This window comes from Setaria viridis, chromosome 9 (genome assembly GCF_005286985.2).
Source record: "Setaria viridis chromosome 9, Setaria_viridis_v4.0, whole genome shotgun sequence".
Taxonomy (NCBI): Eukaryota; Viridiplantae; Streptophyta; class Magnoliopsida; order Poales; family Poaceae; genus Setaria; species Setaria viridis.
In genome coordinates this window covers 50,726,291-50,741,561 of record NC_048271.2, presented here as the reverse complement: position 1 = coordinate 50,741,561, position 15,271 = coordinate 50,726,291, and the positions used below count along the sequence as shown (strand labels likewise).

Sequence of the window (15,271 nt, the reverse complement as noted above, 5' to 3'; positions counted from 1 at the left end):
AAGAAATGGTGCATGCGGCCAGCACCAAGTTCCCGGAGGAAAAGAAAATAAAAAAAAAAAGGAAACGGTGCATGCATGCATGCATGCATGCAGTACGTAAGGAAAAGAAAGCTAGGAGCTGTTGGTGCGAGGAAAAAAAAAAGGAGAAAAGATAGTGAAGGAAAATGAAAGAAAAGGAAAGAAGGAAAAGAAGGAAAAAGAAATAGATGGCGGCGACTGCGGAAATGGTTGCGGGCACGCACGGCGGTCTGCCATCCGGCACGCGGCGAAATTTGCGGGGAACGGAAAAAGAGGGTTGACGACGTCGGGTGCCGGGACGGCGGGTCCGGCGGAAAGGAAATGATTTGACGGAGCTCAGCGGTCGGAAAAATTTTGGAATGCATTTTTAACGAGTGATTTAATTGGGTGTATTTTTACGGGCGTTACACGTCGTCGCCGCCATCAGCGACGTCAATTGGTTCAGCAGCGCTGCCATCGAAGACCTCTTCCTGCTCCGCCTCTACGTCACTCTCGTCATCTGGACGCTGGCCCAGCATCCGAAGCTCATCGTTGTAGGTGTGCCGCTGGAACTCATCGTCGTTGTCCATCGTTGGTGCTCTGGTCCCTCAATGGACTGCTCTACAAACAGAGACGACAAGACGTCAAGAAGTAGAGAAGGCAAGATCAAGTAGAGTGGTGAAAAGAGATAGTAAGATCAAGATCGATGGCTTACCAGCGAATCCGGAGCACCAAAGTGACCGGCGAGGTCGATGAACAACAGATCCGGAGCACCAGAGCTAGAGAGGTGCGCGAGGACGAGAGAGAGAGAGAGAGAGGCAGGAGCAAAGGGAGTCGAGGGAGGCGGTGCCAGGAGAGAGGAGTGGGTGGGGGAAGAAGAGAACTAGACAAGCAGCGAAGAAGACAAGTAGACAAGAAGTAGAGAAGAGAGAAGCAGAGAAGGCAAGATCAAGCGGAGCGGCAAAAAGAGATTGGCAAGATCAAGATTGATGGCTTACCAGCAAATCCGGAGCCACAGAACGGCCAGCGAGGTTGACGAACGATCGATTTACCGGATCTCTGGTCCCTCAATGGATTTGCAACCAGCGGTTCCGGAGCACCAGAGCAACCGGCAAGGTCAGAGCTCTTACCGACGGTTCCGGAGCTCCAGAGCGACCAGCGAGGTCGACAAACAACGGATCTAGCAAGGAGATGATGAGAGTGGCCGGAGAGTGGATCTAGTCATCTAGATCTAGAGAGGTGCGAGAGGTCAGAGGATGAGAGAGAGAGAGACGGAGAGCGACGGGAGTCGAGGGAGGCGGTGATAGGAGAGAGAAGTGGGCGAGGGAGCCGGGAGGCTAGGGTTTCTCACCGGGGCGGTGGCCGACACCGACTTCCGGTCGCCGGAGAGGAAGGAGACGAGAGGGCGAGAAAGGTGTGAGAGGGCGACAAAGAGTTGAGGGAGGCAGAGCGACGACTGACGCGAGAGAGGAATGAGCCGCTAGGGTTTCTTGCCAGGGGAGGCGGCCGACGCTAGCCCATATACCACCATCCTCCAACGATCGGGGAGGGGGTGATCGGCTGATCCAACACTTGGGGAGGGGGGTCGCTGGGGTATCAGGCTGGCATTGGATGGGCCCAAAAACCGTGCCAGGATCGGATTGGCTCAGCGTGCTGGGGAGGTGGCCCAGGCACAGCACGCCGCATCGTGCAGGGCTAGCCCAGGCACTATCCACTACGGGCCGTGCAAGGCTAGTGCCGGGCTTTTTCGGGCTATGCTACGGGCCGTCCAGCAGGCTTGGCCCATCTAGCCATCTATACGCTTCGCTACGTTCCGACGTCCAGAGGCAATAATCAAAAACGCCAATATCCAGAGCGAATAGCCTATCATCACCAACGGGGAAGTAGATCGGAAAAGACGGATAGATCGGCACAAGACCAAAGATGAAGCTCCGATCCTTGACATCGATCATTGGGATGCCCGTGATATGATCAGACGTGTCGGGATGCGACACCAGGATCTTGGTACCAAAAGCTAACGTGAAGTACTCTGCAAACCCACGCGGCGCACAGATGCGCATGATAACTCCATGCAAGGGCACTTAGAGGCTTCTCCTTTGCCTGAGCCAGGCGGTAAGGGCACCTTGTGGATGGTGTATCCAGAGTTCCAGTCATCAAACGCAAGGTAAAGGTGCTGCCTCCGACCCTCTTCTGTATGCCCTCAGGCATCCTCGTTTGCTCGTCGCCTTGTTGTTGTCTACTCACCAACCGGTGAACAAAAGTTATTTTTTCCTAGATTACTCGTAGATCGATCTGGTTCCTGCGATTCAAATTCGAAGAAGAATCGACTGTCAAATAGAAATCAATCAAGCCCAATCATCCTACTGCAACTCAACCCAACAAATCCAAGTATCCAAATCTGAATCGAGGGAAGATGATGTGGCGGTAGGAATTTATTTACTTTAACCCTTTTTATTCTAAAATTTCATGCAGCATGGCGTGACTCAGCCCATTACACGGTGACCCCGCCGGCCCCTCCTTTCTTCCTCCTGAGCAACAACGGGTGGGTGATAACCAAAGTGCTGGACTAGCCAAACCGAACTCACTCATGTAGTTTTCCTATCCTTCACGTCTTGAGGAGGATCTTCAGGCCGGACTCCAAGCAACAAATGCATTGTGTCCCTCCATCCAACCGGATTTATGTTCCCAGTGACCGCTCGCCCGTCCACACGAAGCCCAAAAAGCATGGATACGTCCTCAAGTGTGATTGTCGTCTCACCGGAGGAAAGGTGGAATGTGTGTGTCTCCAGCCTCCACCGGTCGACTAGCGCTGTCAGGGCAGCATTATCCATCTTCGGCAGCCCCGCCTTCACCAATGTTGCAAGCAGGAGGAAACCCGCCCGTTGAAGGTACGGGGCGTACCTATCATCCCCCGCTAGAGGAGTGTGAGTGCGGGGTCGTAAAGGGTTCAAAACCTGCAAACAAAAATTTTCTTTCAACACATCATTAATATCAATCCTCCATGACAAGATTAACTACAACTTCATAAACTTGGAGCTCACATACCTTTACACCCTCTTCAAGCTTCCTCCCACAGTGGTGCTCATCATAGAACATCTCAAGGAGTGGATACCGCGGATGGTGCGCCATCATTCTAAATCAAATATTAAAATAAATTTTAGAAACAAAACTTCAACCATATGGCACAATTCATAACTTCTACATCTCCATTAGCATCAACCAACTTATAATCACTTTAATATGTAGTAACCAATTCCTAGCTTCAAAATCTAAGCATTAATTTTATATGAAAACATATGTAGTAAGCAATAATCATTTCTAATCAATTCTAATATGCTACATCTTTATCAACAAATAAACTTTTCCATTGCTAACTTCTAAATTTCTATAAACATCAATCAACCATTTTTGAATTATGGATACATCCCCAAAGCTACCATTCATTTTTTCATGCTCTCCGATATAACTTCAACATCTACACCATCAAAATTCATCTAAATCCGAACATGCAATACAAACTATATGATAGACAGGTGTTACAATCAACTAATGTAACGATACAACGCACCTAACAATGCCCGATTCATACTCAAACCACCATTCCAACCCAAAACCTAACCTAACCCTAGCCACTTCAAATCCTACAAAAATCACCAAATCTAGAAAAACTACTTGGCTAGAGTGGAGGAGGTACCTTCAAGGAGCAATTTCCCCCCGATTTCCCCTCGAATTCGGTGGGGGATGGGGAGGATCTAGAGGAGGAGTGGGAGCTTGGGTCGGACGGAGGGGAAGGGAAGAAGTGGGGAGGGAGAAAGAAAGGGGCCGGCGGGCCCAGCTGTTATGTGATGAGTCACGCCACGCTGCCTGGCGCGACTCAGTCGTGCCAGAGGAGGGTTGGTCGCGCCACATGCTCTGGCGCGGCTCAATTATTAGTCACGCTAGGTATTCTGGTGCGACCAAAAGAGCTACTTCGGAATTTTAGTTTAGCCTAGCCTGTTTTTAAAATTTTAGATTAAAAAGAGTTAAAATAAAAAAATCGTGGTGGCGGCGGTTGAGGCTGAGGCGAAGAGGGAGGAGGCGAAAGGATGGTATAGAGGGAGGTGACCTGTGGAGCTCATAGGCCATGCCGGAACTCATGGGCAGTTAGCAAACTGGTTCGATCGGGAGTATATATGGAAGAAGTCCGTTTTAGCCCCTACAGAGGCTAAAATATATTTGTCGATGACTAAAAAACGCATTCAAACTTGTGTAAAAAACGCATTCAAACTTGTGTAAAAAAACGCATTGGTAATATGTAGTTTTTGAGGTAATATTAGATTCAGCTTCAAACCGGTGAAATATTTACGGTGGCAAAGGTGCAGAACACAATGATCACAATTAAAGTAATCTGTAAACCGTACAAGATTTTACAAACATAAGGTACAGGAAAGGAAAGGTAAGCAGTTGAGGATCCCACGAGGATTGGTAGAAGCTTTTTATCTTGGAAACAAAATTGTTACCTGAAGCCAGCTAATGCTTTGTGACTGCCATTGGGTTGGCCATTAATAGGGCCATTTTGAATTCTTTTGCGATGATAGATTTTGAAGAGACTCTTGCAGCATTATGTTCCTTCTCTAGAATGTCAACGAGTAGTCAGTAGAACTATAGGCATCTCATGGGAAAGTTTCAAATTAACTAGCAAACTTCTAGGAGGAAATCCCATGATACTCAATATGCATGCATTTAATTAACAATTGCAGTCATCTTTAGGTACAGTTTTGCTCAAGCCAAATCATGATTAGTTAATCAGCATCTCTTAGACTTTGGCTCAAGGCTGAATATGTATTACCACCAGTGATTCCTACATGTTGCAGCATTTATAAAAAAGTTGAGGATAGCAATTGCAACAACCGATAGCTGCAGTAGTTACCTGAGAAAACATATCACCCAGGCAGGTTAGCATTGTTCTCTTCACCATCTCAGGTTAGAAGGTTAAAGCCTGGAGTTTTATCTATTTTTTCTAAGCGCTATGAAAATGTTTCCAACTCTAGCAATAGCCCCTCATGGATATAGGACTCCCTATACCCCAGGAATGAAGGGTGGAGGGGGGAATTTGGAGGTTTCCCCAAAATGGGGAGCCAAATGAAAGTCCTGCTGGAGTAAGTTTTTTGACGTGACCCTCTAAATAGGGAGCTATTTAGAGGGTCTGCTAAAGTTTCTCTGTCATAGTACTCCAGCAATCGATCACAAAAAGGAACACAAAAATAAAGTAGCTAACACAAGGAAACAGTTAGATTCCACGTTATGTGGAGAACACCATCAAATCTTTCTCAATATGTCGCTGAACCAAATGTCTCTATCCAAATGCTCGAAAAAAAATGTCTCATATCCAAGCAGCGCTCCCAGCTCGACAGCAACACATTGAACCACTCTTTCGACAGCGAAATCGACCCTGAAGAAGCTAGCGTGATGCACGCCGGGGAGCCTAACAACCTCCATGACCTGCCTTTCCACCCCGGTCCCCAGCCCTCGATGGTCGCCAACTCGACTCGCCAGGCTCACCAAGTTGATGTCCCCGTCGCCGTACACCACCTCGGGTTCCCCCTCGAGCCGTCCGACCCGAACACGTACGTATCCGGCGTCCTGACCCCGACCCCGACGACGCCGGTCACGGGCACCATCGGCGCCTCCCACATCGGCAGCACCCGGGTCTCGTACGGTACGGCCGCACCCCTTCGTGGAACCCGATCGCCTCGAGGAACCCCGACATGTTGCGCGCCGTGTAGGTCGCGCTCCCGGCCGATCACCACCAGCGGCCGGTCCCCGAACACCACTCACCAGCGGCGTGGGCAGACGCCACAGGGCACTCTGCTGGCTCCGCGCCAGCCGGAGCATCGCCGGCCGCGCGACGCCCGGCAGGCCGTACTCCATGTCGGCGCTGAGGACCTGCATTCCCGGCGCGAACCCGCCGAGCGGGAGCCGAGGAAGACGACGTGCTGCAAGTAGCGGCGGGCCGGCGGCGCTAGGGGAGCGGGCGGGAGTTGAGGAGCTCGAAGCGTGAAAGCTCCTCTAGGCGGCCCGACGCGGACCTCCGTCTTCTCCCTCTCCTCCGGGCCCGCGCCGCCGCAACACTGGTGCGCGCGGCGAGGACGCCAGCACCTCGTTCGCCCATCGAAGCTTCAAATCTGAGTTAGTGGAGCTCATCCTCGCCATCTTCCATCTCTAGACATCTCCAGCCCCGCGTCCGCCGCGCCGAGGGCTCGCCGGAGCTCCGCCGCGATCCCACCCTTTTCATTTCGCCCCCAGTTTGGATAATCCCGATCCGCCTTTTTTCACTTTACCCTCTTCTTTGATCGCGACTATTAATCGCGAGTTATTTTTAATTTACCCTCTCATTTGGATCGCGACTATTAATCGCGATCCGATTTTTTTCAATCCGCGAATATTAATCGCGATCCGATTATTTTTAATTTAACCCCTATATATTTACATTTTACCCCTCCTGCCGGTCGCTCGTTCTCCTCGTCTTCCCGCCGCCCGTCCGTTCGCCGGCTGCCGCGCCTCATCCTCAATCTGAGCGGCGCCGTTATTCCAGAGTTAGCGCGTCCCGATCCAGAAAGCGTCTGTCGGGAGGAGACGTCCTGATCTCCGTCGAGGGCCCCGTCGGGAGGAGACGACGATGCGTCACCCGGAACGGCCTCTGCGAAGCGCGCGGCGGCGGTGACCGCCCGCAACCGCCGCTCCGCCTCCGCCTTCCCTTCGCTACATTTCCTCCGCGACCGCGACGAGGAAACGACGGAGGAGGTGCGGGGACGCCTCACGGTGCTCGGTCGGGCAACGGAGCGGCCGCCGGCAACTGCTGCTTGATTTTTTTTTTTTTTGGCCTGCATTTTGCCACCCCCACCAGGCAGGTAGCTGCTGGAGCAAAGAGGCCACCGGCCAACCCAGCAAACTCCTGATGTTTGCAGCAGCGCGTAGCGAAACCGGGTTAAAACGAGCTCAAATCAACAAAGGAACCCCTGAAAACATAGATAGTGCAGTATGCAGAAATGCAGTGGGATTCAATTTGGAAGGCCAAAGTGGAACAAAAGCGCAAGATCTTCACATGGTTACTGCTACAGCGTCGGTTACCCACCAATGATCGGATCATCAAGCGAGGGGGACAAGTAGACCCTATATGCACATTATGCAGAACCAGGGAAGAAAAGACGCTCCATATGGTTGCCAAATGCAGTTATGCTACTGCAGTTTGGACACTGATGGCCAATAGGAGCAACTTCCAGCTGCCACCGCTACACGATGTTCATCGTTTACACAGTTGGTGGGAAGTGTTGCTCAAGACTGGGACTGCACCAAAAGCAGAGCATATACAGGTTATGATCTACACTGCCTGGAATTTATGGAAAGAACGCTGCAGGCGGGTCTTTGACAACAAAGCCCTGTCGCCAACTGACCTGACTGCCATCATAAGCCAAGACATTGCGTTGTACAGACAGGCGCATATACTGGAGGCATCTGACGATTTGTAATTAACCTTCTTGTTTTAGTGTTGTTGTTGTTGTTGTTTTGTTTTTCTCTCTACATTTTCTTTTGGACCGCTCGTTCCAACACTGTAAATTGTACTGTTTTCTGCTGCTTCCTACTATAATGAATGGGCAGAGCACCTGCCTCTTATTTCTCAAAAAAGAAAACATAGATAGTACAATGGATGTGTTCTCAAAACTATATTCTAGTGCCTAATGTGAAGAGATGTTTTGCAGTATGAGGGAGCCGTGAAGGAGGATGGGAGAGGGCAGACCATCTGGGACACGTTCGCGCACACCCTTGGTACGTCCCTCAGTTTTCTCTGGCCATATTTGAACAGCAAGTCAAGATTATTTCAGGAGTTGTTAGTCTCCATGAATTGCCGAGTCGTAAAGCAAAATGACCTTTTACAGGCAAGATTTCCGACTTTAGCAATGCTGATGTTGCAGTCGATCAGTACCACCGTTTCGAGGTCATTTCGCAACTGATGATTCATGATATAATGTGCCCCCAAACACACGGTCGATCCATGTGACATTTTGCAATCCCTTCTTTTTCCAGGATGATATAGATCTCATGGCAGATATGGGGATGGATGCGTATCGGTTTTCGATCGCGTGGTCAAGGATTTTTCCAAGTACGTGATTTGGAACCAAAACTAGCATAAATGCCGTCCCTTTTTGAATTACAAACTTCGGTTTTGTTTGATCTGAATAGTTTCATATACCTTAAGGTACTAGTTTCATACTCATTTTCACCATCGATCGTTATTGTTACTTCAGATGGTACTGGTCAAGTTAATCAGGCTGGCATCGACCACTACAACAAACTGATTGATGCACTGCTATCAAAAGGTAAAGAGAAGCCGTGCAAACAAAGCCTTTAGTACTTCATCAAAATACAAAACCTGAATTTCTCATATCAAATGTTTCAGAAATTGAGCCATATGTAACCCTCTACCACTGGGACCTCCCCCAGGCCCTGGAAGATAGATACAAGGGATGGCTTAACAGGACGATAGTGTGAGGCCTTCAACCTGCAACTCTTCTTTCTTCTACTTACTCACACTTTACAGAACTTAATTGATAATTCGCATATAGCTCAATTTCCCTTTTGTTTCCTTGCTCAAAATGCAGTGAAGATTTTGCAGTTTACGCTGAAACATGCTTCAAGGCGTTCGGGGACCGTGTGAAGCACTGGATCACGCTGAATGAGCCACACACGGTTGCCACTATGGGCTATGACACCGGCCTTGAAGCACCAGGGCGTTGTTCTGTGCTGCTTCATCTGCACTGCAGATCTGGGGATTCACACACTGAGCCCTACATTGTTGGCCACAACTTCATCTTAGCCCATGCAACCGTAGCTGATATTTACAGGAGGAAATACAAGGTGAGCAACCCTTTCAACAATACTAAATATATTTCATTATTCCAGCTTGGTACATCTCTTCTAATGTGTTGGTATTCCTTTCACCAATTTGTAGGCGACTCAGAGAGGACAACTAGGGATTGCCTTAAACGTCGTGTGGTATGAACCGATGACGAACACTAGAACTGACATTGAAGCGGCCAAAAGAGCACAAGAATTTCAACTGGGATGGTGAGCAATTCAACTCCATCCATTCCCTGCCGCGACATTATATGCGTGGATTGATTATTAAGCCGGTTTACTATATTTGAAAGGTTCGTGGATCCCTTCTTCTTTGGTGACTACCCGGAATCAATGAGGGCACGGATCGGCGACAGGCTGCCAAAGTTCACAGCCGATGAGGCTGCACTTGTCAAGGGGTCACTGGACTTTGTAGGCATAAACCACTACACCACTCACTACACCATGGATAGTAACACAGTCAGCTCAACTGCCATGGGACTACTGCTGGATGGCACCATGGCAGACACCGGAGCTGTTAGCGTTCGTGAGTCCTCATCATCTTTTCCAGTTTGTTGGCATCAAAATGAGAAAAATTTTAAGCTACTTCAGTTCAGACATGGTAACATATATACTGATTGTACAGCTGATGCTGTTATCCTTTTCTTTTCAATGTTGCAGCCTTCGACATCAAGAATCCGACTGGAGATAGAGTGAGCTGAACACCACAATCTTGCCCTGTACGTGCATATCAAAAGTGTATGCTCCAAACTGAAATTACCTGAACTGTGATGCATGCAGGCCAACTCGCTGTGGCTGTATATCGTACCATGGGGCATGAGGAAGGTGATGAACTACGTCAAGGAAAGGTACAAGAGTCCACCGGTCTACATCACAGAAAACGGTGACAACATATCTCTTTAGCCTGGATTATTTTGCTAGATAGCTGCAGAGTCTTGACAGTGTAGCTGATGCCAATGCAGGGATGGATGATAGCAACAACCCTTTGATTCCCAAAGAGGAGGCCCTCAAGGACAGCAAGAGGATCAAGTACCACCACGACTACCTCACAAACCTAGCTGCTTCCATAAAGTACTGAAGACTACCACTACCTCACCCTGTGCATATTTCACACATTTGCGTGATTGACAACAGGGTGTAGTTTATCTGAATTCCTAATTCCTGCTGTGGCGTTGTTGCAGGGAGGATGGGTGCGACGTCCGTGGCTACTTCGTGTGGTCGCTGCTGGACAACTGGGAGTGGATCGCCGGATACACCTCGAGGTTCGGGCTCTACTTTGTGGACTACGAGAACAACCTCGAGAGATGCCCCAAGAGCTCGGTACAATGGTTCAAGACTCTGTTGAGGTCCAGCTGAAGAAGGCTGCACGTAAAAATGTTTTGGTTTTCAGTTTTCACTGCAGCGTCAACTCTTCTAGCTCGCAGGCCATCTCATATCGTACAACTGTTGTGTGCGTCAAGCTTCAGTGTACATATTGGAAAATTTTGTGTTTCGAGTATGATACACTCACGTCAGGCCATCTGAAAAGAAAAGAGAAAACGTCATTAAAACAATTTGCTATTCATTTTCTTCGCTGTTTGCTATGTGCAGTCCACTGTTCATCAGATCATGATCATCTTTGTGTGATTCTGTATATTTCCTCTCTAAATTAAAAAGGCTTAACCACGAACGGTTTTAACTTCTAACACATGGACTAGGGCACATCACGATACTTGTATACATGACTTGATGGCATGGCCTGAACAAGAAATGGCAATGGGAGACGACGAAACAATGTACATCAAGGCATCTATCCCTCAGCTGGAGCTCAGCAGGGTCTTGAACCACTGCACCGAGCTCTTGGGGTATCTCTTGAGGTTGTCCTTGTAGTCCACGAAGTAGAGCCCGAATCTCGAGGAGTACCCGGCCGTCCACTCCCAGTTGTCCAGCAGCGACCACGCGAAGTACCCACGCACGTCGCATCCGTCCTCCCTGCAGCGGCAGCAAGCATCACTCTCTTGTTATGATCATGCAAATGCGAAATCAAGGAAAGCTAGTGATCAGCCATGAGAGTACTTTATGGAGGCAGCAAGGTTGGTGAGGTAGTCGTTGTGGTACTTGATCCTCTTGCTGTCCTTGAGCGCGTCCTTGATGGAGGTGAAAGGGCTGTTGCCGTCATCCATCCCTGCATCACCCACAGATGATCAGTGGCGCAATATCTAAGAGCGGCGAAGTAACCATGAAAGATAATCTAGGTTACATACATATTATGTGATCTTACCATTTTCGGTTATGTAGATTGGTGGGCTGTTGTACCTTTCCTTGACGTAGTTCATCAGGCTCCTCATCCCGCTGGGCACAATGTACAACCATATCGAATTGGCCTGCGCAGCGGCATCACAGATTTCAGATAAAACATTCTGATATGATCTTGCTCTTTGTCGTATATAATGTGGTGTCTAAACTCACCCTGTCACCAATCGCTTTCCCGTTCCTGAATGCTGCAAGATTGCATTACTGTCAGCATAGGTTTCATATCAGCATGCTGCGTGTCTGAACTCTGAAGTATGATGGTAAACATGTTAAGTAGGATGGGAACTCACGGAGGCTGATGGTTCCCGTGTCTGCCAAAGTGTTATGCAGCAGGCGCCCAATGATGTTAGTGCTGTTATGCCTGGTGTAGTAAGTGGTGTAGTGGTTTATGCCCACAAAGTCCAGCGCTCCCTTCACAAGGGCAGCCTCATCTGTTGTGAACTTGGGGAGCCTGTCACCAACCCGTGATCTCATCGACGCTGGGTAATCGCCGAAGAAGAACGGATCCGCAAACCTTCCATATTAGACCGATTAGCTAGCAATCATCCATGTATAGTTTCAGAACAGCATTGTATGCAGGTTGATAGGTACAAGGGAATTGGAATTGAGAGGCTCACCATCCTAGCTGAAACTCTTGCCCTCTTTTGGCAGCCTCAATATCAATTGTAGTATTCGTCATTGGTTCGAACCACATGACGTCAAATGCTATCCCAAGTTCCCCATTCTGAGTAGCCTATAATTTAATAAAGAAAATAATTATTTATCAGAGATCAAACTAGAAGCACAAAACGTCACAAGTCTAGAGATCCTCACCTTGTAATTCCTTCTGTAAATGTCTGAAACCGTCGCATGAGCTAAGATGAAGTTGTGAGCGACAATGTAGGGCTCGGTGCCTGAATTCCCTGCCTTGCAGTACAGATGGAGCAGCAAGGAACAGCGCCCTGGCGCTTGAAGCCCATCGTCATAGCCCTGGATGGCAACCGTGTGTGGCTCGTTGAGCGTGATCCAATGCTTCACACGGTCTCCGAAAGCCTTGAAGCATATGTCGGCGTAGGCAGCAAAATCGTTGCTGCATTTGAGCATGGAAATGGTTACGAACTATTTGATCTCAAGCTCTGAAAGTGTGCAGCTGAAGTGATACAGGTTAAAGGGCTCACATTATCTGCCTGTCCAGCCATCCATTGTACCTGTCTTCCAGGGCCTGGGGGAGGTCCCAGTGGTAGAGAGTTACATAGGGCTCAATTCCTGAAAGTTTTCACATTGTCAGAAATTTCAGGCCATTTATTTTGATGAAATACTACAGGTTTTTTTCACCTTTTGCTAGCAGTGCGTCAATCAGTTTGTTGTAGTGGTCGATCCCGGCCTGATTGACTTGGCCAATACCATCTGAAGAAACAAGAACAGTTGAAGGATGACACTAGTATGATAACAGTAAACTGAAGATACCTGAAACTGTTCAGATCAAAGAAAGAAGATTCTTCTACAGCGACCATCAAGATCAGTCCTAGAAACATACTTGGCAGAATCCTCGACCAGGCAATCGAAAACCGATACGCGTCCATCCCCATGTCTGCCATGAGCTGTATGTCCTCCTGACAAAAGCCATTTGGAAACGTCGAATAGATCAATTTTACAATAGGGCACAAAGGTCATCAGGTGCAGATAAGTAAACACGCACTGCTCACCTCGAAACGGTGGTAGTGATCGATTGCAACATCAGCATTACTGAAGTCAGCGACCTTGCCTGCACAATAGGGAAACAGAACCGAAAAAGTTAAAGAAAAAGTTTTGGCTATGATTGCTAGAACCTAAAATCAATAGTCCCAGATCAGTAGATCAGTGAGTACTCCAGAGTCTGAAGAAATGCCAATATAACTGACACACGTGGAATCCCATTGATTGGTTGATTCAAATAAGATTAACTGTGTTGGTCAGGTGAATGACCAAATGAAACCAAAAGCAAGTGCATCTTATCTGTTTCCCAATCACTGGCGTACAGGTGCTCGTTGCGAATTGCTGGTGGGATATATCAGTTAGCACGAAGCACAACCGCAGTAGTCTTGTTCTGCTCCACTATGTATCCAACTTTAGGGAAAGAAAGCATGGTTATCAGATATGTAGTGGCATGGTCAGAGGAGAGCTATTGGCATGCCTGCAAGACAGAGGCTAGAAGTGCCAATGTGCCATGGGCTAATGATTGGGGCTTGGGACTAGCACATTATTCGACCAAAACATCTGTTTTTTTACATATTTCACTGACTCTAAGCTTGTAGCTAACTCTAGCTCAAAATGGAAAAATCCTGGCTTATAGATAACAGATTCCTGCATTAATGAGTAATATTCTTGACAGGCACACGGCTGATACAGCTACGTATACGTATACAATTCATGAAATGCAGTGGATCATCTGTTGGGCAGACAGTTGGAGCAGTAGAGAGATTCCAGGAAACGTACCAAAAGTGTGTGCAAACGTGTCCCAGGTGGTCTTCCCTCTCCCATCTTCCTTCACAGCTCCCTCGTACTACAACAACAAACAGAAGAAAATAAACGTCACCAACAACGATCTATCCTGTACAAATCTGCCCGGATGCAGCAAAAACAGGACCCAGATCGTCTTAATTCCATTCCCAAAGATGATTAGTTCCAACGAGACGGATTAGCGGACGGTAGATACGACTCGTGGTGGGAAACGGCACGGGAGCCGCGCGGCGGCGGGCATGCATGCGCTCGTGGACGGGGACGCGGCGGGACCGGTCGGATGCGACGACTCGAGAGTGGCGAGGCTGGCCAGTGGCCACCATGTGGCGCTGGCCGGCCGTGCGCCCGCGGACCACTCCTCCGGGATCGGCCGAATTTTCCACGGACGGATCTGAACGGCGCGCAGGTTCGGAGAAAAGAAGGAACATCCCCGCTGGATTGGCCAATCTAGCTGGTCGTGGTCGGGTACTCGATCTCTTGGGTGCATATGCTCGCTTCATCAACTTGCCAATCTAGCATGGCGGCTATACTCGCGCTGTATTATTTATTGCTGGGTGTGTGTGTATAGAGAGAGAGACACACACACACTTACCTGGCCCTTTTTTAAGAAGAAGAAGAAGAAGCTAGTACCTCAGCAGGGGAATTTCAATATGCATGTGGTGTGCTATGGTCTTGCGCAAGCGCTAAGTAGCTATCCATCATAGACTAGCCGGTACCAGTGGAAACTCAACGTCAGTAACGTGTTAAGGCCACAGCCCTCCGGTTGTTTGTTTCCAAAATGTAATACCTATGAAAACTGAACCGTGTGCGTGTGCCCGGGAGGCCCGCATTGTACTTTGAACTATTCTCTTCTTCTTAATAAAAAGATACGCAGCTCTCCTGCGTATTCTCGAAAAAAAATATGCATGTGGTGCATTATATTGCTACGCCGTTGAGAATTGAACACCCCCCCCCCCCCTGTGGCTATGGCTAGATGTCATATGCAGCGTGCGCTTCAGCTATGGGGATTTGCGAGCTCATCTCCTAGCCTTGCCAACGGACTAGTTGGCTCACCGCGCCGTCGACGACTCAGGAGGCAGTCGCAGAAGCAGCCACAAACCTGGTAAGCGGAGGAGGCGGTGCCGAACACGAATCCCTCGGGGAAGCTCCCCCGCGTGAGCGCGCCTTCGCCCTGCGCGATGCATCCTTGCAGCATTAGTGACACGCCGGCGAGAAGCAGCAACGCCATCCTGCATCGCCCACTCCTCTCCGTCCTCCCCATGAACACGACCGAGAGAGGCTAAAGCTAGCTAGCGCTACAATAACTACAAGGAAAAGAATCACCCAGCAGTGGAGGTGCGTAGGGTCTTGTGCCGCGCCAGTTGTATTTATAGAGGGAGAACTGGGCTAGGAAAATTTCACAGGGAAGTTGGCCAGTGGATCTGGGCAGTCAGCGCATGCAGTGGTCTCTTGCTTTAAGGGACTGAGGTTGGTTGGGGAAGGAGAGAGGGACAGAAAGTGTGAACGGAAGTGGCTGCCGTGGCTGGGAACCTTCTTCTGGGTCCTATGATTGATCAAATGCAAAGGGTATGGAGCATCGAGTATGATCAACAGGAATCAAGATTGATAG

General features: G+C 48.9%; 2 protein-coding genes across 4 annotated transcripts in view; one reads left to right on the top strand and one right to left on the bottom strand.

Annotated features, from left to right (window-relative positions):
- The window catches only part of LOC117837566 (beta-glucosidase 6), a 27,694-nt gene extending 17,213 nt beyond the window's left edge, over positions 1 to 10,481 (top strand). The window contains exons 1-13 of one of the 3 annotated variants that reach the window (XM_034717258.2): positions 5,412 to 5,695; positions 7,737 to 7,803; positions 7,914 to 7,972; positions 8,062 to 8,137; positions 8,283 to 8,354; positions 8,435 to 8,522; positions 8,637 to 8,892; positions 8,987 to 9,102; positions 9,186 to 9,418; positions 9,553 to 9,584; positions 9,673 to 9,775; positions 9,855 to 9,963; positions 10,074 to 10,481. In XM_034717258.2, the coding sequence (XP_034573149.1) occupies positions 8,077 to 8,137; positions 8,283 to 8,354; positions 8,435 to 8,522; positions 8,637 to 8,892; positions 8,987 to 9,102; positions 9,186 to 9,418; positions 9,553 to 9,584; positions 9,673 to 9,775; positions 9,855 to 9,963; positions 10,074 to 10,248 (1,245 nt within the window). In that variant the 5' untranslated portion in view covers positions 5,412 to 5,695; positions 7,737 to 7,803; positions 7,914 to 7,972; positions 8,062 to 8,076 and the 3' untranslated portion in view covers positions 10,249 to 10,481. Of the gene's footprint in view, positions 1 to 5,411; positions 6,166 to 7,736; positions 7,804 to 7,913; positions 7,973 to 8,061; positions 8,138 to 8,282; positions 8,355 to 8,434; positions 8,523 to 8,636; positions 8,893 to 8,986; positions 9,103 to 9,185; positions 9,419 to 9,552; positions 9,585 to 9,672; positions 9,776 to 9,854; positions 9,964 to 10,073 lie in introns of those variants that run through there. The other 2 variants (XM_034717257.2, XM_034717256.2) reach the window with 2 other exon arrangements.
- On the bottom strand, positions 10,434 to 15,097 carry LOC117837569 (beta-glucosidase 6). The gene is made up of 13 exons (XM_034717260.2): positions 14,762 to 15,097; positions 13,639 to 13,705; positions 12,870 to 12,928; positions 12,701 to 12,776; positions 12,499 to 12,570; positions 12,342 to 12,429; positions 11,998 to 12,253; positions 11,802 to 11,917; positions 11,475 to 11,698; positions 11,341 to 11,372; positions 11,153 to 11,255; positions 10,948 to 11,056; positions 10,434 to 10,863 (listed from the first exon to the last, which is right to left on the bottom strand). Exons 1-13 carry the CDS (start codon positions 14,921 to 14,923, stop codon positions 10,689 to 10,691), a joined length of 1,539 nt encoding a protein of 512 aa, XP_034573151.1. The 5' UTR covers positions 14,924 to 15,097; the 3' UTR covers positions 10,434 to 10,688.
- Positions 15,098 to 15,271: the final 174 nt, after the last annotated feature.